Below are 26,829 nucleotides of genomic sequence, written 5' to 3'. Positions count from 1 at the left end.
ATCCTCATTTGATTCTTCATAGTGAGACGATAGCTGTCATACAAACAATATTATCCCTACAAGTATATCATTATGCTAAGGCTGTAACATTGTTACATTCCTAGGTAACTGACTAGGGGGTTTGTACCTTTTTAAAGCTCTTTTGTAGTCATTTTATCTATCAGTGCTTTTAAATAATTTTATTTAGTGCTTTTAAATAATTTTACAGCTAGAGTTGCAGCTTAAATAAACGTTAGTAATTTCTGTAAGGTGTTTCTTTGAAGTATGTTGCATTACTGCTGTTTTGTTTATCCCACCATGATACCTGTAAATACTAATTTTCATGCCAAATGGTTTTAATATCAGAAATGGCTATCACAATTTGCCAAGAGCACAGAGCGTGTTCCTCTTTGCTGAACAATAGCGCAATAAGTGCAGTTCAACCTCCTCTGCGGGAGACTCCTAATGACACCACTGGGGACAAGGCTACACGGCAGCCAAGAGAATCACAGCACGAAATACAATTGGCTCTCTGTAAAAATCCCAACAAGTACCCAAATCTTTACTTTTAAAAATTTAATTGCCCAAAGGACTGGAAAGGAGTAAGAACCAATCTACAAGAAGCTGTTATGACACAGTAAAATTTCATAAGATGCTTATACTTTTCACAACATCTATTTTCCAATGGCACAAAAGGAATCCTCCCCTCTATGCATACTAGCAGTGTTTCTCTCTCATCATATGCTGCATAAGCATTTTTATTTAAAAACAGGATTAACATTGACTGTCACATCACAGGCTGTATTTGAACCCTTTTTTAGGTAAAATATTTATAGAGGAGAAATTTTCTGGAGTTAGCCATGTGGTACTTTGTGCAACGATTTTGTTCTGTTACAGTTGGTATCACAGAGACAAAACTGAGTCAAGAGGGCAAAATGATGAACATGCTGTTATTTAAGACGAGACAGGAAAAAAAAAAAAACAGATGGAAAGAGCCACCTGATAAATTGAACCCATGTAGGGCAAAGAAAGATGGCTTCTGTTGATTTAACCTAACAATTGGCAAATTCCACTGAACATCGTGATTGTAAACATTTTGGTTATGCTGCCAAATGCTCCATTTTGCTCAACAGTCTAATGCTCCATTAGTCACAGCGTGACAGAGTCAGGGTTGTTGTTGGTTTTTTCACCCCCACAACACCCACATACCAAGGAATGAAGATGTTACTTGATTAATTTAAAGAAAACGTACTTCCTTAACCCAAAGGACTCATAGGTAACTTCCTTTAATCATTCTTAAGGCTAAGTTGATGAACCCTTTGATGAATTTCCCTGGCAGCACTCTAAGTTTTGTAATGTAGAGAAGTCAGGTTAAAAGTCTCTCTTCTACATTAATCTGCCTTCAGACTAATTTAATGCAGGTACAAAGTATAACATTAGTCACATTGATTAGGATGGTAATTTTAATTACTACTTCAGTCACTGATTCAAACCATAGGTCAGTGGTGTCCCATAGGGCACATATGCTTTGGAAGGGACCTGGGGAGGCATCATTCCTTCATTACGCAGGAGAGAAGTGGCATGGTCCATCTGACATTATCTGACATCCATCCATCCATTCACCCATCTTGAATTGGACACCTTCGGCACAACCGACTGCCCAGAAACACTGCAACTGCAGGGCTTGGACTCCCTTTGGCTCTTGCTGTGTGAAATAACAAGTCCCAAACCTCTGGCCTGCAAGAGCGTACAGAATCACCATACCAAGCTCTTCAAACACACAGAGCAGGCGCTTCGTTTGCTTCTGATCTTTTGTTTGACTTAAGTCACATCACTGTTTCTTGACTACTTGTTTTTCTGCCATTAGGCTCACTGACCTTAAATGCTACCTTTGTTTGCAGTCATATCTTTCTTACCTTTCTCCTGACAAACCACCTACAGTCAGAGGGATACAAGCACCTGACAAAGTGATCAGCTGCACTCCGGTTCACAACATCTGTGAGAGACTGAACTGTAGAACATTTGTCTCAAAGATTGCTTATCTAAGCAAAGTATCCTCTGAATACGTGTGAAAGACTGAACTGTAGAACACTTGTCTCAAAGATTGCTCTGAATACGGTAAGAGAAGCTTGCAAGGCCATGGAGACCTCCGGTTTGCAGCGACTGTGCTGTGTGCAAGACTCGTTGAGCACAGGAATGTAGCAACCTGCCATTGCCATGGAAACTACAGCCCTTGAACAGGAATAAAAGGGACTGCCAAGATGACCCAGGTGTCGTCGCCCACCGCCGAAACACCTTGGAGCCCCAGGACACCGCGGATCCATGGTGGTGACTATTCTTGCAACTCCATCCCGAATGCCTGCTTGATTTCTATCCTTGTTCTGATCTATCCTATCGCTACTAATTTTTACTTTTGATAATAAAAAGTTGTTTAGGATATGTGGCATTTGACCTCGTTTGTGTCTTAATCTCACTCTTGGGATCATATCAAAACTTCTCCTGACATTGGATCGGGACAACATCATGTTTAGTTATATTTTTCAGCCTGCCAATACAGCCTGAAGGGATGAAGCTGCTGCAATTGGACAGTCAAATAGCAACCTCTTAGATACATCACAGAAGAACATTTGATGCACTTTAAATCATAATCATAAACCAATTTAACTTAATCTGTTCCTGGTGAGGCGTGCACTTGCTTAGATTCAGTTAGTTTTGCCTTTTTGGACCCTTCTGGGAATACTCTTTTAAGGTAACTGCACCACAAAGCTTGCCTGCACTGTTGCTTTGAATGATTTGTGGAGGTGTGCAAGATATTCCTACGAACAGGTGAGCAATTATGATTTCCACAAACCACATAAAAGTTTATGAAAATATTAGAGAAGGGATTGAATAGGAATGGACACTTATACCTCATCTCCTTGGGGCAGATAAGCGACTAAATTTTTTTTAGCCTGCCATTTATATTTCCACACTTAAAGCCCTTGGTGTACAGACTCCCAGAGAGGAAACAACATACCACAGAAAAAAAAAAAAAAAAAAGAAACTCACTTCCATATGACATGGGAAGGACTCTGTAGTTAAAAAATAATAAAGAACTCTGCAAAGGAATATTTAACACTCTACATTTCCCATCAAATAATATGAAGCAAACTTGAAAAATAGTTTTTTCAAGTTATCCTTCCATTCCTATAAGCAAAGAATTTTTAGCATTATACAGAGAACTGATGCGTCACATAGTACCAATTACTTCCCCATTTGATGCTATATTGAATAGAAAGTTATCTTAAAATATAATAAATATTCCTCAGATACCACTTCTTTATTTAAAGAGAAATTATCGTTTCCTACATATGATTGTGAATGGGGAGATCCGTTTGCAGAGTAGGCTTGGCTCCCCTGTTTGGGTAGCAAAGAAGTTGCAGAATTCTTGTTTTGAGGGGAAGATTAGCCCTTTGAGTAAGACACAGGTCAGTGAGGAATAACTAACAGCTGGAAATTGAAACCAGGAAAAGCAGAATCAGTTCCCCAGTCTGAGACCAGGAGAGCATGCAGTATCACCAATACAGTGGAAATCCCTCAAGCCTCTTTCTGTGAAAGGAAGATAACAACACCTCTTCATCCTATAGGAGTGTTATGAGGATTAGTGTTTGCAAGAGCCTTGGCACCTCAGAATTAATTTATGATGATCAGTCCCCTCAAATTTGCATGCTGAAGATATGTAGATGATATGTGAGTAGCATTTTTATGATTGCAGTACTGATACATAAAAAAATGACAGCTTCATAACATTTGGTAATTTTTTCCCAATTAATTTCATTTACTTTAAGGACCTCTTTCTGTCTAAGAGGTGCATACTGCTTTATAAAAATAGATCAAACCCAATAATAATGTTGTTTTAATTTATCGACAGATAATTCTGCATATTTTTTTCTTGTCATGAGAAGGAATTATCATTTTGCTAACAAATTTGCATTCATCCTCACGCATCACTGAGAATCATTATGGAAATCAGATGAGAGTACTGGAACCAACAATTCTCTGGTTGTAGAGGGAGAGAGGATAAAGATACTCAAAAGAGGAGACTGAAGCAAAAGGCTTAAAGGATTAATAACTCAAAGGCCTGTACATGTTATTCTTTCTAAATGTTTACAAGCATGGCAATAAACATTAAATATACAAACTTGCAGTTGAAGGAGTGTCCTCAAGAATATAGCAGAGCATAAAGCAAAAGAAGCCACAGGTACCATTCTGGTAATTTCTAATTATGACAAATACCTTACTATCACAGCTAAAGGCTTTGCTGCTTATAACTACAGGTGGACAAAGGAGATGGCTTATGATCTGCTTTCGTGCCCGTGCAGAGCAGGAGAATGCCTGAAATATTTGACATTTCCATGGGACAGGAAAATCATTTCTCATCCAGATTTAATTCTGTACCAGTATGACAACTGGAATTGAAGTGGTCAGGTTCAACAAACTCCTTCCCTTTCCACAAAAGGCCTCCTCTCAGTGCTGCTCAGTGAGCAGAGCACACCATGGACAGCGCAGCGAATGCACATCCAGAACTGCTTGCAGAAAGATGCTGGCCTATTGAGCTTGCAAATACAGGAACACTTATTTTATGTCCAAAGACATTGAAAATTTGATCAAACACAGAAAACTGACCTATAGCAATCCAAACAATCACGCAGAAACACTAACAAGTCAACATTATATTCCTAGTTCCCCTCTCAAACAGTATCCTAACTTCATCCTGTTTCACAGTTGCAATACCAGCATGATAACAATATTTAATATCTTTAAAATTTTTCTCTCGTAGTACAAAAAAATTGTTAGCTTCTGTGTGTGCGCGCCTTTAACACTGGCATGCCAAATTAACTGTTTTATTTTAAACATTCACTGTCACCAGTTTTCTTCCTATTTATCTTTTTCATGTTTTTATTGCATCTATTTTTATAAGATACATAATTATACCCTGCAGGTTTTTAGTCAGTGCATGTTTCTTAGGCATTTTAAATTTGATGCAGACATAGCAGCCTGTGAAAGAGGTGAGGCTCCAGTTATTTAAGTGAAAGGTAAACAAAAAACTTCAGCAATAGTATTTGTTGACGTTGCTTGTAAAAACTTGATATTTGATTGGCCTTAAAAACAACTCTTTATTCCTCAGATCCAATATTCCCTTTGTTCAGTTATATACACCAATTTTTTTCCTGAACCTTACTTCTGTTTACTGATTTATTGAAATAAACTGGCTATTTACGCATCTTGTTAGAAGCACCAGAAACAAAGATTTGCTCTGTACAGTCATGTGGAGCATTATGTGCTTCTTCCTTTCACATAAATATGAAACTTCACTCTGTTTTGGAAGGATCCTGCCATGTGGAGGGAAAAAAAAAAAGAAGTATCAGTTATGCTTTTTCATTCCTTTCTTGGTTACTGAAGGCATCCAGAAATGTAACAATTACAGCAAATGGTAATGGTGATTTCAAGCCACGGAGATAGTCAGACACCAAAGTAACAGAACCACTAGGGGATGAAAAGCCTGTTCTAAGGTGACGTTAATCAAATTATGATTAGGACTATACAATACTGCTGAGAGTAAATACTACAAGAGTAAAGAACTGGCTGGGAGGGACAGGAGGTCCCCATCATTCCGAATTCCTAACAAGGAGCAACCGTGCTGCTGACAGTGATGAACTTTATTATCTGCTGTTTAGGAACTGAACTACTCAGCGCCAATGGCAAAGGATTTGTCCTATCCCTTTCCAAATCCTCAGTTCTGTACTTAAGGATACCTATCCATTCAGTGTTCGTACATCCTGATCCACGATGCCCTTGCTAATCTTAATCCCATCAAAATGTACAATTATTTGGATGTAAGTGTTCATTGTTCTCTGCTCATATCAAGACCAAAAACTGTTAGGAATTAACTACAAAGCCAGATCCTGTGAAGTTAAATGATCATTTTATCACAAAGGAAAGCTGCCTTTTATAAGAACAAACAAACATCAAGTTTTACAGATACAGGTCTGGGAATCAGGTGCGTCCACAATCTGTCATGTGTCTAAAGAGAACTTTTTTCCACTGTGCCCTCATTAGCCTTAATTTAATCTTTTGAAACTCCTGTTTAAAATGCTAAAATCTGTCACAAGGCTACCCACAACAGTGCACAGCTCTTCCCCTCATAGCTGTGTAAGTTTAAAACACTTCAAAAACATTATCCAAATTAAAACTGTGTTATTCCTTCTCATCTACAGCATTCATCCTTCCTTGAAGATATCGAATCTAAGAGAAAAAAATGAATTTCTTCCTCGCTTCATGTATTCCCTCTGAATTTCTGTCAGACAATTTGCTGAATATTTTGTTCATTATTCACCTCATCAGAATCAAATGACTAAGTCTTTTTAAGGGCCTTCCCCTTGCCCCCCCCTTTTTTTTTTTAACAGCAATTTGTAAGTGCATCATATCGTCCTCTGTTTATTTTAAGAAGTGTTTAAAAGTGTATTACAGTATCAAAAAATTACAGTATTTTTGAGAAAGTGTCACAGTTACCTGTAAACTACTTGAAGTAGGAATGGCATTTACCCATACGCATTCCCCATGACAACAATGCAACATACCTACAGCTTAGAGGCTGCAGCTTTTCGACATTTTGAAAAGGAATAAGTGACTGACACTTTCCATTGTCTCCCTGCCCAGTACCTTTCAGGGCTCTCATTAATGCCCAATAAATGAAGATTGAATAAAGATTTATCCTACACATGCGATAAGACATAACTTTCCTGGACCACTATTAAGAGCCAGTTCATTCAGCCACATTTAAGAACCCTTCAATAAACAAATAAAAAAGTTCTTTTACTTGTCCCATTTTTAAAAAAATTGTGGAAAACAGGCAAAAGACAACTTGATGATGCTTTAAAAAATAATGAAGCTTGAAAAGGTCGCTTTAATCACGCAAATATTTCATTACCAATCATGAGCGTACTGAACTGCACCGGAAGCAAGGAAAAGGGCAGAAAGTAAATGGAATGCAGATGTTAAGGCTTAAAATCAGGGTACATCACACCTTTCAGAAATGAGAAACTTACCCCAATGATACTATAACCATGTTATACTTCTAATATTTAAATACACAAAAATAGCTTTAATGTTATGCAACCATACACAGGGTTGGTGGGAAGAGGAACAGCATTTGGAAAAGTCCCAACCAAACATTGTAAGTCATCTAGTTCCGTTGTATCACACACTCAAAGTCTCCCCATAAGCCAGTTTCCTCAGCAAAATTAAACAGCCCAGCATAAACATGTGGCTTGCAAGAGAAATTATAACTTACCAAGAGACCCAGCATGACCAAGGGACAAAACCAAAGGAGAGGGGAAAAAAAACAAACAAATAACAAACAAACCAAACACAAACACCACCACCACCACCACCACAAAACCACAACACCAACCAAACCAGGAATACAACAAAAACCAAACTACAGTAGAACAGCATTTATCACCTCTCAGTACCTTGTCTGCTCTACCAGAGAGGCAGCTGGAGGAAAGGCAGAATATAGCTGGGTTTCTTAAGTGGCACAAGGTGTCTGTGTTTCAGTAATTAAATCTTGCTTTTAATTTCAGGTGATTAACAGAATATATCCCACTCTCCTTAATGGCTGTTTAAATCGCTCACCAAAATATCTGTCTCTTTAAACTCTAGGAGAGCATTATCAAAATCAGTCATTTATTTTTAGTGTCATACTCTTGAGACGTCCAACTTGACAAGAATTTCAGAATGCCAACCCTGTATTTCCTACAGTAAAGGATTATGTTTGAAAACATGTGGCTGGGTCATTAACATTACTTATTTAGACACTGGGAAAGTTGTTTATATGTGTTTTAACAGAAGAGTCAAGGAACTTTTTAACGGATGTTTTCCATTTGAAAACTTTTATTTGACAAAGCCAAAACTTTTTTCAAAAACGTGTTAAGTTTTCATGCAAGTGTCTTTCAGAGGTATTCCAGATGGAAAATGCAATCACTGGCCAGAAAGAGAAAGAGAGAGACCGCCTGCTACTGTGAGAATACTCATCTGAGATGTAGGAGACCCATTTTCAAGTCCCCGGTTTGTTTAATTTATTCTAGGAAGAAAACATCTATTGTTCTAACACATACTGAAAACCAAATCATTATTATTAAATAAATTCTTGCATTGCAAACAGTCCTACATTTTAATTATATTGAATGAAATTTACGAAAACACTCCAATTTTATCTCATTTATAACAATACAACCACAAAAAATACTCTTGGGTTGGAAAGGTCAATACAGATTTACATTTTTCACCTCTAAAATAATTGATGGGTTTAAAATGGTCAGTACAGATTTACATTTTCACTTCTAAAGTAATCAATGCCTCTGACATAATCCATGCCATCCATGAACTGAAGGCACATGTCACTGTAGTCAATGGGCACTGTGCCATTGATTTAAACAGAATTTAACTCTGAACCCCTTGGAATAATTCTGCTCACTAAAAGAATATTCATCACATTTTCCAAATGCCAATGTCCTCCCCCAGATTTACTTATTCCTATCGCTCCCTAGCCAAGGGAAATTAGGAGGATTTACTATCTGTATTGAGATGATTAGGACGAAGAACTTTAAGTGCTCTTACTGGGGATATTAGGATCCTCCCATGGAGCTTCAAGAAAATCTTTTTTCATAGCCTTAGTGATAAGATTTTCAGCAACCTGTAATGCTACAAGTTTTATGACCTTTTAATCTTAGACATAGAGTACTCAGCAGGAAAAACTTACCCTGTAGGAATGTATCAGAATTCATTGTGTGATTGTGCATCTACCTGAGGAAAGGAACCTGAATGAACCTAATATTTACCCTTGAGGTACTGATTATATTAATTTTTAAGTTATGCTGGAAACCCTTTTGACTGAAAAAAAGTAATGATGATCCTTCTGCATGCCTTTGGTTGAAGCACCATCTGTGTTTCTGGTTGCTTTTGGAGATTTTAGTAAGACAACATTAATTTTTTTTCTGTATGTGGCTCACTGAGAAAATAACTGAATTTATAGCATTAAAAGCATCAATTTTGCCTAAGCCAATGGCTTGCAATTTTGAAATATTGAACTAACCCTCACTCTATGAAAAAAAATTCAATAAATTAAAGAAAAAGTATTAAAAGAAAAGAGAATGCATTTTCACAACATTTGGGAAGGAAAGGCAGCTATGATCAAGTCATAGAGGCAGAAAGAAATCAGGCAATACAAGCATAGCTCCCAGTCTCATTCCTGATTCTTTCAGTAATTATATCAGCGACACTGGGAAATTACGTATGTTGTACCTACACTCCCTGCAATAAAAATTAAATAAAAAAAAAGGGGCAAACAACAAAAAAGCTAAATATTGTAAAATGTCATTGTACCAGGACAACTGTACTTCTGAGCTCACAGAAGTTTTCTTGAATGATCCCACACTTTGGGTGCTAGGGCCTTCAGCTATTACCTCTCTTGAAGTATTTTGTTCTCAGACCAAACTTTGAGCTGCAAGCCCTGAAGAAAATGGTAATCTCAGGAAATACCATCTTGTGTTCAGAATGTGTAAATATTTGTCTGTCTTCTCCATACATGAAGTCTGGCAGGTATACGTTACCCACAGACACTCAAGACCACTTTTGTCTGGCTGATAAATTCTTCCTTAACTATAAATCAGTCATTCAGAAAAGAATATCCATTGAGGGGTTCTTGATGTTCACGCTTCTCTACAGTCTGGTTTTTAATACTTCATCACACTTACATTGGTTAATTAGTGCCATTAGCCAAACAAGGATGGAGACCCACCCCTGGAGGCAGTCTTTTGTCCTGGTCTTTACTCTGCCTTAGGTGACTACCTATTTAGTCTATTTGTTTCTTCTTGCTCACTGAATTCCCCCTAAGAGAGCTAAATCAAATACTTTTGTGGAAGTCTAATAACCTGAAGTAGCTAAGCAGCAACATTACCTGAATGATTAACTCACATACAGTATTCCTAAAATTGTATAGCAGTATTTTTAGGTTATACTGTTAACTCCATTGTCTTCTGTATCTCCTCCTTTCAAAACCTGCAGGAAGAGGTAGATATTTCTGGTTCCACGGCATATCAGACAGCTTGTTCAATGGACACATACAAGATACATAAACATGTGTTCAAGTTTGGCCATAAACGTAGTGCATTTTCAACAAGTGCAAGAAATCAGAATCAATGGCAGACACAGAGAGCACACTGAAAGAGAGACAACTTGTTTCCCAGAATCAGTTTACAGGCCAGGATAAACTAAGACCTGAAAGAAATTATTAGGTCAGGGGAAAACTGGACAAGCATATATATTTTTTTTTTCCTTCCATTAAGCTCTGTTTTGATGATGTTATTCTTGTCACTCCATTTCATATCAGTCAAACTTAGGAGGAGAATTTCACAGCCACATCCACACCCTGCTGGATGAGCTGATGCAAATATTACTGATGAAAGAGGTGATATAGTTCTACTCAGACAGACTTGCTGGCAGAGCCCTGTTCCTTAGGAAAAGAGTGCACAGAGCTACTGAGAAAAAGGAAAAGAGAGTGAATAGATGCACAGATGCTTCTTGCAACAGGACCCATAATACCTACTTCTCACCCCTACCTTCAGAATAAATTCAGTGCTTTTGCAGATCTCATATACTACGATGATAAAGCCTGTGAAACAAATCAGATGTGTAAGTCTTTTCTCAGAAATTACAAAACTGAAGGCTTTTCATCAAAGGCAGAAAGCCACTGTATGACAGGACTTTTGAAAGTCTGTGCTACACCAGCAAGACATAAGGAGTCATAGAGAAAGCAAATACTGATACAGGAAATAAAAGTGAAGAGTGGGAGGAACAGATTAAACCACTGAAGAATGATGAGAGGCTGGTTTAAAATAAGCTGGAGATCGGGGGGGGCAGATTAGGAGAGGTGGGGTTGAGAGAGTCATACTTCTTTAACTCTATTCACTTCAGTAGAAATACCGAAAATATTTCCATAACAAACAAAAAACACAAAACACAGAGATTTCAGACCTTAAGTGCTGCTCAGTGGAAGTAGGAATTCGGGTGGAGCATGGAATGAGAGGGACAAGAGCTCCAGCCTATGAGAGAGGATGACTGAACCCTAACGTGTATCTGCTAATGGTTAATAATGTCTATGTGTCCGTTTTGGAAACAAGAAGAAACAATACATTAAAATGGTCGTTTTCAAAATGCCAGCACAATTAGGTAATATTAGATATCTTATGTACTAAATGGCTGTCTTAGATCCCTTTTTAAAAGGGCCTGTCACTATATTCTAGAATAATTTAAAAGATAATAAAATACTATTATAATAAAGCACAGTATAATGAGTAGGAGAAAGGAACAGGTTCTAAAAAATGGATGAGACATCGCTTGGTAAGTTGACCTTTCAGAAATACCCCCTCCTTCACTGATCTTCTAAATGAAAGGCAAGATTATTTTTAATTACAGGTTATGAGCATGGATTTAAGTAGTCATAATTAAAAGTCACTCACATTTGAGCCAGCTACAGTTTTGCTATTATAATGTAGAATAAGACTTGAGTTAAGGTTGCATGACAAATACCAGTCTGCTCTCTTGTATTTCAAATTCTTAACTCTGAAATTTTTCAACTGTGACATAACTTTTTTCCCCAAGATAAGGCTCTAATTCTTCAAGAAATATTATACAGAGACAGAAGGATAAACTTCTGTTCAAAGGAAGATCCTCCCTGCAGAAAGGTTTGAGTGCAAAACCACCAACAAGGAAGATGTTCTTTTGTGAGAGAAGAAATAAACTTTTCCCATAATACAGGAAAAGATCTTGCTTTTTAAAACAGCTTTAACCACAGAAAACAGCAGTGGATTGAAAGGTGGAATTTGACTTAAAAATAACCCTCACCAAAAAGAAATGCCTATGAGTGTTTTATCAAAAATTGGTTTAGAAAAGCTTTTCAAAAATGCACTGTCTGCATACATGTCTGAACAGGATTTTTTTCTAAGGTTTTAAAGAGCACGGCTAGGGAAGACTGCTCCAAACGCATGTGTGTCACTAACTGCACAGGGAGAAGGAAACCCGAAGCCACGCGAAAAATTGGTTGTACTTCTGGCTATTGTGCAAAGTCGCTCTTTCCTCAAGCAAAACCAAATTCCATTGCTATTTCACTATTTACAGCAGTTATGGAGCGACGGTTGCTGAATGGCATTAATGATACGTTTATGTTTTCATTTTCTCAGGGTTGCTTTTAGGATTAAATAGCACTGGAGTTGGCTACCCTTATTTCTTACTCAATTGCTTTCTATTCCTTTTGCTAGGTACCCCTGACAGCCCTTTAAAGGTACTGCCTTACCGTAAATAAAACATAATGATTCCATTAAAATAATGGTATACAATGGACCCAGGTGGAACATCTCTTGCTGTACTGGAAAAGACTTTCCTCCAAATATTCCTGAGTATGGTCTCACATGATTTGGATCTTTCTGGCAGTGCTGCATGTCACAGCATGCACAATATATTGTGACAATGGTAGCTGAGTTCAGTGTTACCAGAGCTGAGATGCAACATGCAAGCATTCCCATGGGAATCTTGCTTCCAACATTCCTTAGATTAAATTCAAAATCTTAAAATGTTTTTGAACAAGGTTCTCCTTCATATTTATAGAGCACATATCCTGTGGGATTAAAAAATGACAGGCATCTGCTTTGGTGAAGTTGGATAGAATAAGAGTATGATGACAGCATTTGCATTCTTTCTTTATGCAGAAATGCAGACTTTCATTTGAAGATGAATTGACAATATCCAAGAAAGGACAGTTCTCTTTCTTGGTATAAAAACAGGTACAATTGAGAACAGGGGCTTGGTTTCATTTCACAGTCTAATATAAAAACTCATTAGCTCAGAGATCTTCAACTATCCCAAAGAAACGCAGCGTTTATACCACCCTGCTTCGTTACACCTGTGTTTTCAGAACCACAGAATGGAATTTCTTTTTCAATCTTCATTTCTACAGCAAGGAGGTGGGAAAGGTTATTATCATGTTGCTAAGGGAAATGCATCATCCCATTATCAAAAGCCAATATTATAGACTGAAAGTATTTGGAGAGGGTTATGGCTTGTAAAACCAGTCATTCACATTACTACTGGAACAATATTGCTCTCTCTCTTGGAGTGAGTCAGGGAGAAATAACAGAAATTGTTACACTTACATTACTTTCATTTCTACTTAAGGGCATTGCCTGTGAGATATATTTGACTTTTTCCTGGTCTGGCCTCCATTTTACTTGAATTCCAAAGGAAAATGTTTCCCATTTGGAAAACTGACTGAAACTGAAAGATTAAATAATGCTTCCTGCCCCTTTTTTTCAGTTTCTTGTACCTACAAATTTTTTTATGGGTTGGCCAGGTTTGAAGGAGGCTGGTATTTCCTGCGCTGGAGGCATATGCAGGAGAGACGCAAACTTTACATCATCAAACTTCATTAATTCTACCTCCTCAGCCTTAATTCAGCATCATCACAAAGCGACTGAAAACACAAGCCAAGCTACTAATTGTTTTCATACAGTAGGCGGAAACTTACTGGGGAAAGGGGAAATTTTAAAAGGGATGCTTCTGTGAGTGTAACTTTGTCCGTAGTGTGACACATGTTTGAGACAATGGTGCCGAAAACCCAAATTCCCTCTGCCTTGTCTCAGCAAACAACTGGCAAGGGACCGCTTCGCCTGCAGCCGCAGCACCGCTCTGAATACCTGGATGGCCTCGGGAGACCTCTTCCAAGAGTCGGGTTCTGTCTCAGGTCATTCTGTGTCCCAGGGCTGGACACCATGCAGTCAGGTGAAAAAGTGACAAAGGGCCACTTGTTCCTCGCAGCTTAAATCTTACGAAGTTGCAGATATCATCTCATCATTTATTATTAAAATTAACTATAATGACAGGCCTGTGGCTTACACTGGATTTACGCCAAAACTGTTCTTTGACAGATCTTTAACGTCTCCTGTATCTTTGCAGTAACTAATCATTGTTTCATTCAAGTACATTAAAACATGTACTTGAAATGCAATATAAAGATAAATCTGTTGATGAAAAATGACATACACACTTATACAGGAATGCACATAACAAAATGTATCACCGGCAGATTAGATAGATAAAAATACAATCTTATAAATAACGGTTTATAGTTCTAGTCTGCTGGAAGAATAATCTTCCCAAAACCAATAACGTTTTATTCTAGGTACTTCTTGAAAACTGCATGGTATTGTGATACATAAGAACATCTGCTGATATCACAGTATTTTAAAGAAAAGGAAGCAGTAGTAATAGCACTTCATAGTACATTAGATAACATGATTAGCTAAAAATCATATACAATATTTATTATGAAATGAATTAACTGTACCTTGAAAAATAACGGCTCCTCAGGAAGAGGGCTAACAGGGAGTGAGGTGGTGCTACTAGCTGGACTCATGTCCGTACTCTGAAAGAAAAGCACACAGGAGTTCGCATTTCCAATCAAGTTCTATGGACATCTTTCTACATTTCGGGAATAAAAAACAGCTCAAAAACAACACTGAAAATCCAACAGAATTAGATTGACAAAGCAACTGCAATCTGTACTGTATTTACCTTTAAATAGTAAAAGTAAGTGTTTCACTAATGGGTAAGTACTTTGTATTTTCTTTATTTTAAATGAACTCCCCATTCAAAGACTGAAATGTATGTACAAATACGCAAACATACTCTGACTACAAAAGAGTAATACAAGAAGATAACTGAGAACATAAAAATTTGTTCATACAGAACAAACTATAATATACTTTTTTTTTTTTAATTTTTATTATTTTTTTGGATGGCCCAATAGTAAAATTAAAAGGCAAAATCAACAGGAATGCAATATATTTCAGGAAAGTATTTGGATCAAAGTTTAAAAAAGGATCACTTTCACAGGAGTCAATATATCTTACAAACGAGCACTAATATATGAAAAGAAACAGTGAAAAGAAAAGTTAATAATGAAAATAAGTCAGTATACTTCAATGGACCTATCCAGTCAAAATGCGTGAAAGATTGATCTAAAACCCAACCCTTTTTTAGGTGATATTTCAGTAATCTGTTGGTTAGCATGGTCATTATTTTTACAGATGTGACAGATATGAAAAGAAGTGTGGAAACTCTTAATAATTTGGAATGGCAATAACAACAATAGAAGAACAAAAACTGGATTTAAAAAAATGCACAAACAATACCAAGATTGTTCTGGAGAAAACTAGAATATATAACACTTCTTGGGAATAAGTCCTTAAGTGCTAAAATGAAAAAATCCACCACCACCACCACCAATAAAACAGAAAAGATGTAATGGAGAATATGAAAAACCAAGTTTGCATGGGCCAGAAGTTCATTTCCTTTTCACGCTGTGGCACTGCAATGCAGAATGATTTAATGAATTCAGCTTATGCAATTAACTAATCAGATATCTGGTTTCACATTGCTATGAATCTACTATGACCCCTTCGATAAGCCCAAATTCTGCAAGTGAAGAATACCACTTCAGCCATGAAGTTCTAACAGTTCATTCATCAGAAGATTTTTATGCAGAGATACCGAATTTAATTCAACCAACTGGAACAGGATGAAAACTGAGACAAAATTTTGGGTACGAAATCCCTATGTCAGATCTGAAATAGAGGGCACAGACTTCAAAGTTAACACCTACTGAAAAATTGCTGAGTTTAATTAGATACGTATCAGTTACACCATACCTGAAAGAAAAGACAACAGTTACTTGCTAAATAAAAGGGATGCAAGTAAAGGAAAAAGGAGAGGGCCATAGTAATTGTTTCCTAAGAGAAAGAGAGAGACAGATAGTTTATAACCCATGGAACACAGAGAAGTTTTTGAGGAATAAAGGAGATTATAACATGTCAGAAAGCCAGTATCTTTGTTGAATCCATCGCTCTGGTATTCAGAAACATTACAAATTTTAACACGGACTGCTGCACTTGATAATCAAGGAAACTGGCTGATAACATTTACTGAAAGGAAGTGAAACATAGCTCTTTTAGATTAAACCCAAAGTGCAGACAAAACTGGAGAACTCCTCTTTGAGAACATTCTGTCTCAAAAGCCAACAGTTCAGTTGAGGACAACTTGTCTTTTAATTTACACGCAATAGAAAAAAAAACTAAGAGGGAAAAAAAAATCAAGTAGCTGCTTTCCAAACCAAATCAAGTGCCTTAATTTGCAGTTAGAAGTGCGCAGGAAGGTAGTCCAATCTTTCAAGCATTGAAACAGCTTGAAAATCTGCAAAACAGATTGGTACCTGTAAAGTTACATGACCTGCAAGTTCTTCAGTGATAGCTGGAATCTAAGAAAGGTCGAACAGCCCTGAGGATGCCAAAGTTGCTTTGACAAAACTTTTCAGGGCACATCCACATGATGGCCTCAGAAAAACATCCGCTCTTCTGTGACAACTGAACACGAGCCAGCCCAGGTCTGGGTGCCACGCTGATGTGGCACCGTGCCTGAACTAGAAAGGCTGCTGAGAGGTGGGCTGTATTAGTAGGGGCACCGTGAGTATGTAGCTTCTGGACTGCAAATGGTTTGTGTCTGGCCAGATAGGAGCATTGGCAGAAGAGCTTATGTCTGGCTACAGCTGTCTACGTATACATACCCTCAGTGGCCCTCCAACAACTTCAATAATTTTCTTCTCGAAGGAATGCAGAGCAGCTTCTCTGCCAGTGTAAATTAATTAAATCCAGTGGCGCTAACACAGTTTATTATAGTGGAGAATTGAGTGAGACAGTACCAAAAGGGTTGTTTCTTGAGCTATTAAAAAAAACCCCTTCTAAACTAATTACTGCTTTGAGAGACGTTGTCAGCTTGCCCTTCTGAAGGGACATACTAACAATTTCAAAAAACATCACACCTCCCACCTAAATTTACCATCCACGGGGTATTTGTCATAATCACACTTTGCAGTCTAAAGCTCCCCATACACAAAAAAACCTACCTCTGTGAGGCATTCACCCAATGAGGACTTTTTATTTGATGTTGCCTAGATCAATTCTGTTCTCATAAAAGCCGCACTTGCTTTGAGTCTGGCTTAAATTTGATAGATTTTAGTTACAAATTAACTAGAAGATGCTACAACATTAGGCTATAATCATATCTTATAAGTTGTAATAGATGTTAAACATCATTTGTACCATAATTATACATATTAGGCAAAATTAGGTAAATTAGGACATCTCCTAATTTTGCAGTACTTTGCTGTGCAACTGTAACATTTTAAAATGTATTTTTGATGCACAGTGATACCACAGCTGGGTTTTGTAGACTGAGCCTTTTCCCTGTGTCGCTGGAAACCTCTGAGTGTTCTGGAGGGCACAGAATGTTGCAAAGCTTTAATCACCTAAACTCCACTTTTGAAATGTCTGAATACCAAGAAATTCAAATATTTCTCAGCACAACAGTTTAGAAAATACTGTCTTGCCCATGTAGAAAACAACCCTGTGAGCTTTTCTTTCAGTGCTTTTAGGCCATTTTTTAATTTGGAGCAGGCTGTTAAAAGCCAGCAAATGGACATTATTAGAATTTTGCTGATAATTGTTGCACGATTACAATGATCAATGCCCAAGTTTTCTTCTAATGTCTAGAGTTGGTCAGCCTAAATATACATCATCCTCACTGTGTAACTGAACGGGTACCATGCAGTCACTGCCAGGCCATGCTAATCATGTGTCCTCAGAAAGTAATGTTAAAAATGTGATTAATGATCAGGAAATTTCTTGATAACAAGGGAAAGGAAGAAAAGAAGTCTAAGAGAACAAACTTTTCCCACTTCTACGTCCTGTTTGGAGATCCAGCATCGGGATCCTGCTTGAGGACAGATTTCCACCATTTTAGCTAGATTAAAGGGAAAGCAGCTCTTTCTGGAGCTATTTTAAAGTAGTTACAGGCTTGGTTTTGTTTTGGTTTTTTCCACTTGTGTATACCTGCCTCAAAACAGAATGTTTCATAAACCTGCATACTGACATAAATTGTCTAATGGCAAATTAGAGAATGTAGTCAGTGTTTTTCCAGAAGATCAAGTATATATAAATGCACATTGTTAAAACCATGCTCCTTTGAAAACAAGTTATCTTCCAGTTTTCAGCAACTGTTCTTTAAATGAAAACAGATTCACCTCACCTCACAAATTGGGATTTTTCTTGCTACAAACCCTTGTCTTTAATCTGATCTTCTCTAGGAAGAGGCCTATGTATCAATCTTCATTAATTGTATCATAAAATATGGACCATCCACTGTATATCACCCACTGACAGAAGCCAATTTAATTTGCTACAACTGCTTTTCAACAAGGGTAAACACTGCAATGATAGTTGGCAGACATTGACTTCTCTGGAGATCAGTATCGCAATTTATTGATCTAAGAAGTTAATACTGACAGAGAAAACCTTCAGTGGATGCTAGAGCTAGAGATCAACTAAATCTTTATAATAACTGAAGAAAAGACAATCTGTGTACTTTATAGCTTTTTCTAAGGAGTAGTGGATGAGTGTTGAACTGACTTTCAGGGTGATAGTTTTAGTTGTATCATAAGTTATGCAACTTAATATCATTTTATAACCTAGAAGTTCAGTAGAACTAGGAAATTAAGTGTGTGCAGTCAGCAAGCTCACTAGTGACATTTTGATATACTGAAGGTAATCAAAGACCTTCAAATTGATTTATTAATGGGTCTGCATAACAACTTTATGAAATATTGTGCTTAAATATTATTATCCCGTTTTATCAATGATAGTGAAAAAGAAGGGGAAGTGATTTGCTCAAAGCCATGAAGGGCTGTTAAAAACAAAGATAGAAATCAGGAACTCACAAGTCCAAGCACTCTGGTTGTTCATGCAGAGTGTGCAATGCTCCCCTACATACTTTCAGAGTGCTGTGATTTCTGTAGTTTCTATATTATTTAACGTCATGAAGAGTTTTTGCTAACACATACACTTCCTGCAAATAAAATGACTGTAAACAATTGAGGCCAGCAAAATCAAAATTAGTTTTGGTAAGAAAAAATAGCAGACACATGAAATGAGCTTCCACCTCCCACCCCCCACCATGTTTGATTAATCTTCCCCAATGTTTCCAGTCTCAGTCGCTAAGAATGGAAGTGTCTCCTTAAAATGTGTTTAGGCCTGTTTTCTAACACCTTTGAACACTATCCAGGTGGTTATTTAGAAACCTATTTCATGTGTCTTTTATTAGTAGGTATAGTTAATTATTCTTACTAATTACTAATATGTGCAATTATCAGCTGAGACTTTGATTATTGTTTTCAGGTATTTGCCTGGTACATTGCCTAGAGCTTGCTGCTCCCGCAGCTTAGAAGGCTGCATGAGGCTTGCATCTGACCTGAGTTACTGTAGCTCCCATCGCAGGGGAGAACCATAAATTACAGCTGCTACTGCTTCTTGCTACCTCTTTTTATGCTGGTACACGAGGTGTGGATAGCCAAGTAAGTTTTTAGTGGTCCAATTATCTACTGATTCTCGACCAGCACTTAGTATACAGGTGGAAAGATTAGCCTCGATTCCTTTTACAATCTAAGCAAAGCTAATCACCTGAGCTGTGAAATGCCAGTGGGAAATTTCACCTCATTTAAGATAAGACTCTGATCTGTCATTTAACAGCATTTGTATGTCTAGTACTGTTTATTTTAGAAGAGACTGAGTTCTGAGGAACTCTGAGCAAACACATTAAATGCAGTATTTTGCACAATAATTTTTTCAGCGAGGAGAGATCAGGATGAAGGATATTTTGTTGACTGCTCTTTGTTTCTACTTTGAAAAATATCTGGAAAGATGCTCTTTTAGCCTTTTAATTAGGCTAAATTAATTATAAAGCCCATAACCAGCAAGCAACATAAAGAGTATATAACTAGTCCATGGTTTGTTGCAGGGCTACAGTGTTTGAAATAGTTTAGACTCAGATTATATTTTCACATTGTTTAATTTATATTTAATATATATTTAATTTACTCAAATATTTAAATTTCCTAAGCTAGCTATCTCCCCTCTCCTTATATTTAATGCAGAAGTGTAAGAATACCAAAGTACCAGGCACAAATTACTATTATTATCTGCTTTTCAGTTTCTAAAAATGACAATATGAAAATACCTAACCTATAAAACATCTGGTAGCTGGCAAAGTAGAACACCTTAATAAACATTTTTTTAAAGTTGTAAACAAAGTAGAAAGCTGAACTAAGCCTCCAAATAGAGGCTCAAGAATTGGAGATTGCTGGTTTACAATTGAGGACGTACAGAGGGAAAAAAAGTCTGTTTTTATAAACATATAAAGGTCATAATAGAAAATTACATATATACCACTACATAACTAATAGATTTATTTAATAGCAAATATCCCTTCCTTTCTGCTCTTTATTTTCACCTTGATTTTTCATTGCTCATCCTTCCAGCTTGCCTTTATTCCCTGCTTTCCTTCACAAGACTCGTAATAAACAGAGACACAAGTTTCCTCGGTCAGATAACTCCCTGGCACACAGAGGTTAGATGAAGGGTCCATTAATATGTAGGAGAAAACCACTTTTACTTTCCCAAACAGCAAATTCTACTTGAGTTAATCTCTAAAAACCCCCTTCACTTCCATCTGCAAGCAGAATGTAATTTCGGAAGTAACTTGACAATGACTTTGGGGTTAACATCTCTTTGTGAAGAGTACCGCAGGATCATCAATGACTGTCACTGTGTGAGTTGGGACTGCTACTATGACACATTATATTAAATGCAACTCCAGTCATATTTTTATCCTAATGAAAACCAGGGGGTTGCTTTCACAGACGCAAACGCTTTGTTGACAACACAGTGGAGAACTGATTTCCTTGAGCAAAACTCTACTCCCTCTTCAGTTCCTATTGTTTCTTTCATACTTCATTGACTATACTATCCAGCCTTGACATTTTGTTATTGTATATTCTTCCCTAATAATATCATATAACATCAGCTTTTTCTGCTCTTTCAGCAGTCAATTGAGAGAACCAAGTACTCTCCTGGGATTTTAATCTGCAGGCTGCCTATTTCAATTGCTTTTCCTTCCTAGCAGGAGATCTTTCAGGTTCAAATATAAAGTTTTTTTTTTTTTCTTCCCCAAACTGCATTCAGTTTTGTAGCGAATATGACGGTTTTCTCGTACAGTAGGTTCAGTGATGTTTTTTTTTACTCCAGTCACAAAAACATTTTCTTTCTCCAAAGCCTGCATCACAGTACTAAGAGTAACTACCCTGATACTCCATACTACAGCCATAGGCTGAATCAGGAAGAAAATGTCTGCACCCACTCAAAGAACATTCTATCAGTACAGTATCTCTGGGCTCTCTCAGGCTTCTACATCTTCCCTGCATACAGATCCATCGTTATTTTGCCCTTCCAAATAAAACACTTAGAAAAGAAGTAATCAATTAATTAAACCGAGAAGGATCAAATCTGATAACAGAATCGCCTCCTCTCCCTCCCTTACACATTCATGCATGTTCTGTATCATTACGTATCATAACGTACTGGGACCAAGATATAAGCTGGAGCCAAAAAGGATCAGATATTAATACAAACAACAGATGCACCTACAATTACATTAAAGAGGATAAAAACATATGCAGGATATACATTTATATGCTTCTGGATATGTGGAAATAACTGTCTTGACGGTTTAGGGAAAAAATGCTCCTGAAAACAGGTTGTTCTGTAAATTCCTCTGAAGTATCCACAGATGGCCACTGTTGAAGCCAGCCATGGATTTAGGTGCCAATTTTGGCAAAACAGTTCCCATGCTCATGCAATTAACTCTTCCCCATGAAGCTTTGAAAGATGTTTATGATCTCCTTAGAGCCTATGTAACATCTTTTTTAGTCTACAAGAGAAAGACATGATTCTTTCAAGACAAAAATCTATTTGCACTTACTATTAATTAATATTTTTCTTTAAGGTACACATTTTCTCATACACTAAACTCATGTCCAAAAAACTACACATGCTTTACTGTTCAGTACATCCCTTTGCCCATAAGGATATAGGTGAGATCTCCTGCAACACTGTGGTCAGTTTTCTGCCTACAGTTTCCCTGCCACATATTGTTTTCCTCTGAATGAGGACAATGTTTCATAACATTAATAAAACTTATTTTTTAAATCTGAACATAATGAAGCCAGCCTGATTTTCATTAATAGTTTGCTGCTCAATTATCCGGTTGTTTTCTACCTTTATTTTACTTTGTAGGCATCAAGAACGACATTGCCAGATTTTCACACTGGTGTTTTAATGGGAGGCTATGTTTTATTTTTCTGTGTTTCTCAAAAAGGCTCAGATGCCTTCAATTGCTATGCGTTTCATTGAGGTTTTAACAAGCCACTTTGCACTTTCTAAATGTTGTGACTGCAATTATTCTCACTTCTTCATCAGTTCTCAGAAGGGTTTTTACAATTTCAGTATGGAACCACTTCTGACAGGATATTTTAACTTGTTTAGATGCAGAGGCTTAATTCTCAAAACTGTCTTGAATTCCCCAATAACAGCTTAAAGGAAACATTTTAAACATCTGTATGTGTCTGCTGCTAAATCAGGGAAGACAGATTTTTTTTCCCACTGCAAGAAAAGAAGCAAGTGACATTTAACAATTTGAAATATGCTTTCATATTTCTGCTGCTTTCATATGCTGCTGGCTGCAGCACTTCTGCATGACGTTGTAAGAAATAAAAGGTAAACATTTAGTAAGTAAGTTTTGCCATGTTATTTGCTTCATAGTGGTTTTAATAGTAACGTTCTTTAACGTTTTTGGCAAGTTGAACCCCTTTGTGTAATATAAGGCAATATTTCAGCTCCTGAAATGTAGAAATTCTGATTACCACAGACAGAGTTTTGAAGCATGCTAAGCCTGATTTTTGGTTTAGCAAGCAGGTTCCAAAGTGGAGTTGGTCAAGGCAGAACAAATATTCCTTGATTTTGTAAATATGTGGTATGCTGAGTTTCTACCTTCAGATAGCAGCTTTCATTCTTAAGGGAAAGATTTAGAAGGGTAAGGCACAACGGGAACTTCAACTCCCACCCTGGCAGAGGGTTCAACAGAAACTACCCCAACTGCAGGAAGCTCTCCATAGTCTTTCTAGCTCTACCTTTCTTCTTCCCTTCTCTAGTCTAATACTGACTTCTCTTCCCACTAGCTCAAATCAAGATCTGTCAAGATTGTCTGCTCTTTCTTACCTCTTAGGGTACTTGCACAGCATCTTCTACTCACCATACTTCCCCCTCCCGCACCCATCCCATCACCAACGCTAATCCTGTTGTGCCATCCAACTGAACCTGAAAGTCTTCCCACCTTCTCTACCTTTCTCCCTTCCTTTGATTGACGCCCATCCCCTTCAGCCCATATATATAGGCTGATATATATAGCATATTAAAATATATATATGTGAAGTATATAGTGTGTATATACATTAATATATATTTTATAGATATATTCAGATATAACAATACACACAAAATTGACTGAAGGAATCTCTTTACGTAGTTGCTGTGATGTAGCAGCCATACGACTGGTTTGCTACCGAAAAGACACACAGTGAAGCTGGTCAAATACTGCATGTCCGAAAAATGTGTCAGGTTTCACTACAGTGAACCTTCATTTTGACACAGCTTCTCAGCCCCAAGCTCTGTACAGGTTGGGGAGGCCAAACTGCATTGCTTAAGAAACTGATGCAACTTGCAAAGGAATGGAGGAGTTAAAAGTTGCCCGAACCAGTACTTAGGCATTGCATTATCGTTATTTTTAGAGCCCTCAGTTGAGCATTTTGTTTTCATTTTTGTGTTTTGCAATGGAATTATATATTAAACTTGCTGAGATATCTGAATAGCATTTTATAAAGCCATTAGCAATAAAATATTCATTTTACATTTATATTATGTCCAGGAATACAAATGAGTATAATTTCTTCCTACCCTTCAACATTAATAGGGAAACCAGGGAGAAAAATTGAACACACCTTTCACATTCATTTAACTACAATAAAATATAAAGAGCTTTTCAAATGAAAAATAATTTTTAAAGAAAAATAAATACTGTCTGTTTTCTTTGGAAGTACTGTTACATGCATCTCCACTACTGTATTTATATATTTATTTATTTTCTAGTTCGGTAGTTCTACAAAGCAAGGTTAAGGTACTGGCTCAATCACCATGTGATAAATCAGTATTCCTTGAAATAGCTTTAGTAGAACTATTACAAAAATAAATCAGCAAGAGTCAAAGCAAATGAGGAGACATGTCAGTGAACTCCTAGGCTCATGCTACAGGCTAGAAGTTTATTCATATTCATGTTATGCCATGAAGCAGCTGGCACCCCGGCTTATCTGATGGCAATCTCTTTACATGGTTCCATTCAGGTTCTTTTATCTGCGTCTTCTCCCTTCCCCTTGCGTCCGCCACTACAATTTTAGCTCTCAGCAGCTGCCACTGCTTACAAGAATCTCTGCAGGCTCAGTTATGGTAAAAACAGTAGTTTTTCTTGGCATCGTCATTGCATCTTTCACTCCTCTGCACCACAGAGGTGATGGCAGGTGCTAACACCACTTGGCTGCTGCAGGGAGGCCGTGCGGCTGTCACCGCATCAGCTGCTTCCAGAGGCAAGCTCGTGAGGAGCCAACTGCATGTGACTACCTAGTCCTAGGCATGAGCTGTCATATGAGTTACAAGCAAAAAGCCAGTTCCCCACGTTCTTCCTAAAACTCCCAAGAACTCCAAGGGAAATTGATATCCAAAAGGATATAAAACAACACCCAGGGAGATCATAGGATCTGCAGGCGGCAGCCACACTCTGGGTGTAAGTGATGTCCGTCTGCAGAGCTGGGCTGAAAAGCCTGGCTCACGTTATTCCTTTTGTACTCCGGCTCTTACCCTACTGCTGCTCCCAGGCTTTCAGGGCTGCTAAGTTCAATACAAAAATTTAATCAGTCTGCTTTTTCATGCCTCTTAAAGTTGGGACAATTTTCTATTTGTCTGCATCAGATACTGCATACAAAGGACAATCTTGGACAGGATGTCGCTCTGAGAACAGAGACGAAAGTTTTTTGGCAAAGATTTTGCACTGGAATACCGGAAATGAACAGATGAAATATAAGAAACCTTTAGGACATACACTGCAGATGCACAAACATACGTGTGGAACATTCCATTTTCAACACAAGAAATCGATATTGAGGGAATGCTAAAATCAATATCGCCCATGGCTATCTATTTTATTATACCTTTCAATTAATGGCCATACACTTTCCCTGCCAGAAGTTCTGCTTCAATCAGAGCACATCATGATGGCTTTTTAAAAATTCCCATTTTTTTTTTTTTAACATACAACACTTATATTGCAACATTGGAATGTTGCAAAGGGCCTGGAAGCTGTCCACATAGGATCAGAAGAAAATGCTGCTGTCAGGTTTCAATCCTTTCTAGTCTAATGGCTCCATTTTTTTCACTCAGTTATGCTTGTCCTTCAGTAGTATAAAGTCTAATTGGTTTCTGTATTAGAAGGGCGATGGACAGGTACCCAGAAGCAGTTTTAATCCTTGTCATAGCCAGAGACACAGAGTTCAGTGCCAGGAGTTCTGGGAAATCTTACATTAAACAAAACTGCATTAATACACTTTTTAAAACTAAGAAGAATTTGCAGCTTTTACTGGTGGCTCTTAAAGACAATATATTAACAGTGAATACAAACAGCTTGCACATCACTTCATTTGTTTTCTGCAAAGAAGTTAGAGAATATCACATCTAGTAAGCAGGAAAAAATATGCAATTCTGTAGCTTTTTAACAGATGCATGCAAAAACCCAATAGAAAATCTTCATCATTTCATTCATGAAGGAGAACAACAATTTTCATAGGACTCTTGCTGAATGCTTTCTACAGGTTATTGTAGGCAGGTATCTAAATTTAAATTTAGGTAAGAATACTCTGGTTGCAGGTATATGTTTTTCAGAGGATGTCTGCAACATCACACAAACTAGAAAACAACAAATATTATTATTTCCATCTGTTTACCACAAGTTTCCTAAAACAAAAGAACTTTGCTTTTAAAACATCACTAATAAATGCTTATATTGGGAGCATGCAAAAAACGAGCCTAATTGCCTGAAAGTCAGACCATGTTATTTTAGGAAATAAGACATCTAGCATCCCAAAACCAGGAATTAAAACCACCCAGGCTTACAATCTTCTGGATTTTGTAGGAAAATGAATGACTATGCCATTCTTCATGAATTACGATCGAGCTATGCCAGAAAGGAACCGTCCCACCGAATGCAAACTAAATCTAGGTCAGATACATGTACTGAGTATATGTAGTAAAAGTAAGAAAAATTATAAACCTGAACTTAGCTATTGATATTGTTAAACTCTTTTCAGGGGAATCTTGTGCAACTTGAAGCACAATCAAGTAGAAGAAAACTGCCCTTCAATGATTTCCAGAGCCCAAGAAGATACCTCCCTCCCCATAAATAAAGACACTGGATTCCAAATGCCTAAAAATTCATTTCTGTTTCCACATGGACTCCTAACCTATCCTAAACATCAGAAAAGAAAAAAATGCACAATACTTCCAAGTATTATATGAATAAGTAAATAATCTTAATTTATTTTGAAAACACGCTCATTCCACTGAGAGGCAAAAGTAATGAACATTTTGAAACAATTTTGGTGAGAAAAGGGCCTTTTTCCTTGAACATAGGATGTCATATTCAGATCTTCAAAAA

General features: G+C 37.3%; 1 protein-coding gene across 4 annotated transcripts in view; it reads right to left on the bottom strand.

Moving 5' to 3' along the window:
• The window catches only part of CCSER1 (coiled-coil serine rich protein 1), a 669,891-nt gene that overhangs the window by 374,968 nt on the left and 268,094 nt on the right, over positions 1–26,829 (bottom strand). For 2 of the 4 annotated variants that reach the window (XM_075149575.1, XM_075149572.1), the window contains exon 6: positions 14,420–14,497. The exons of the other annotated variants lie outside the window; for them this stretch is intronic. In XM_075149575.1, coding sequence (XP_075005676.1) covers positions 14,420–14,497 — 78 coding nt within the window. The remainder of the gene's footprint in view (positions 1–14,419; positions 14,498–26,829) is intronic. 4 annotated transcript variants of the gene reach the window in all.

The sequence above is a fragment of the Calonectris borealis genome, chromosome 4, assembly GCF_964195595.1.
Source record: "Calonectris borealis chromosome 4, bCalBor7.hap1.2, whole genome shotgun sequence".
Taxonomy (NCBI): Eukaryota; Metazoa; Chordata; class Aves; order Procellariiformes; family Procellariidae; genus Calonectris; species Calonectris borealis.
The sequence above is the reverse complement of the archived record's forward strand: the minus strand, read 5'-3'. Positions and strand labels throughout refer to the sequence as shown.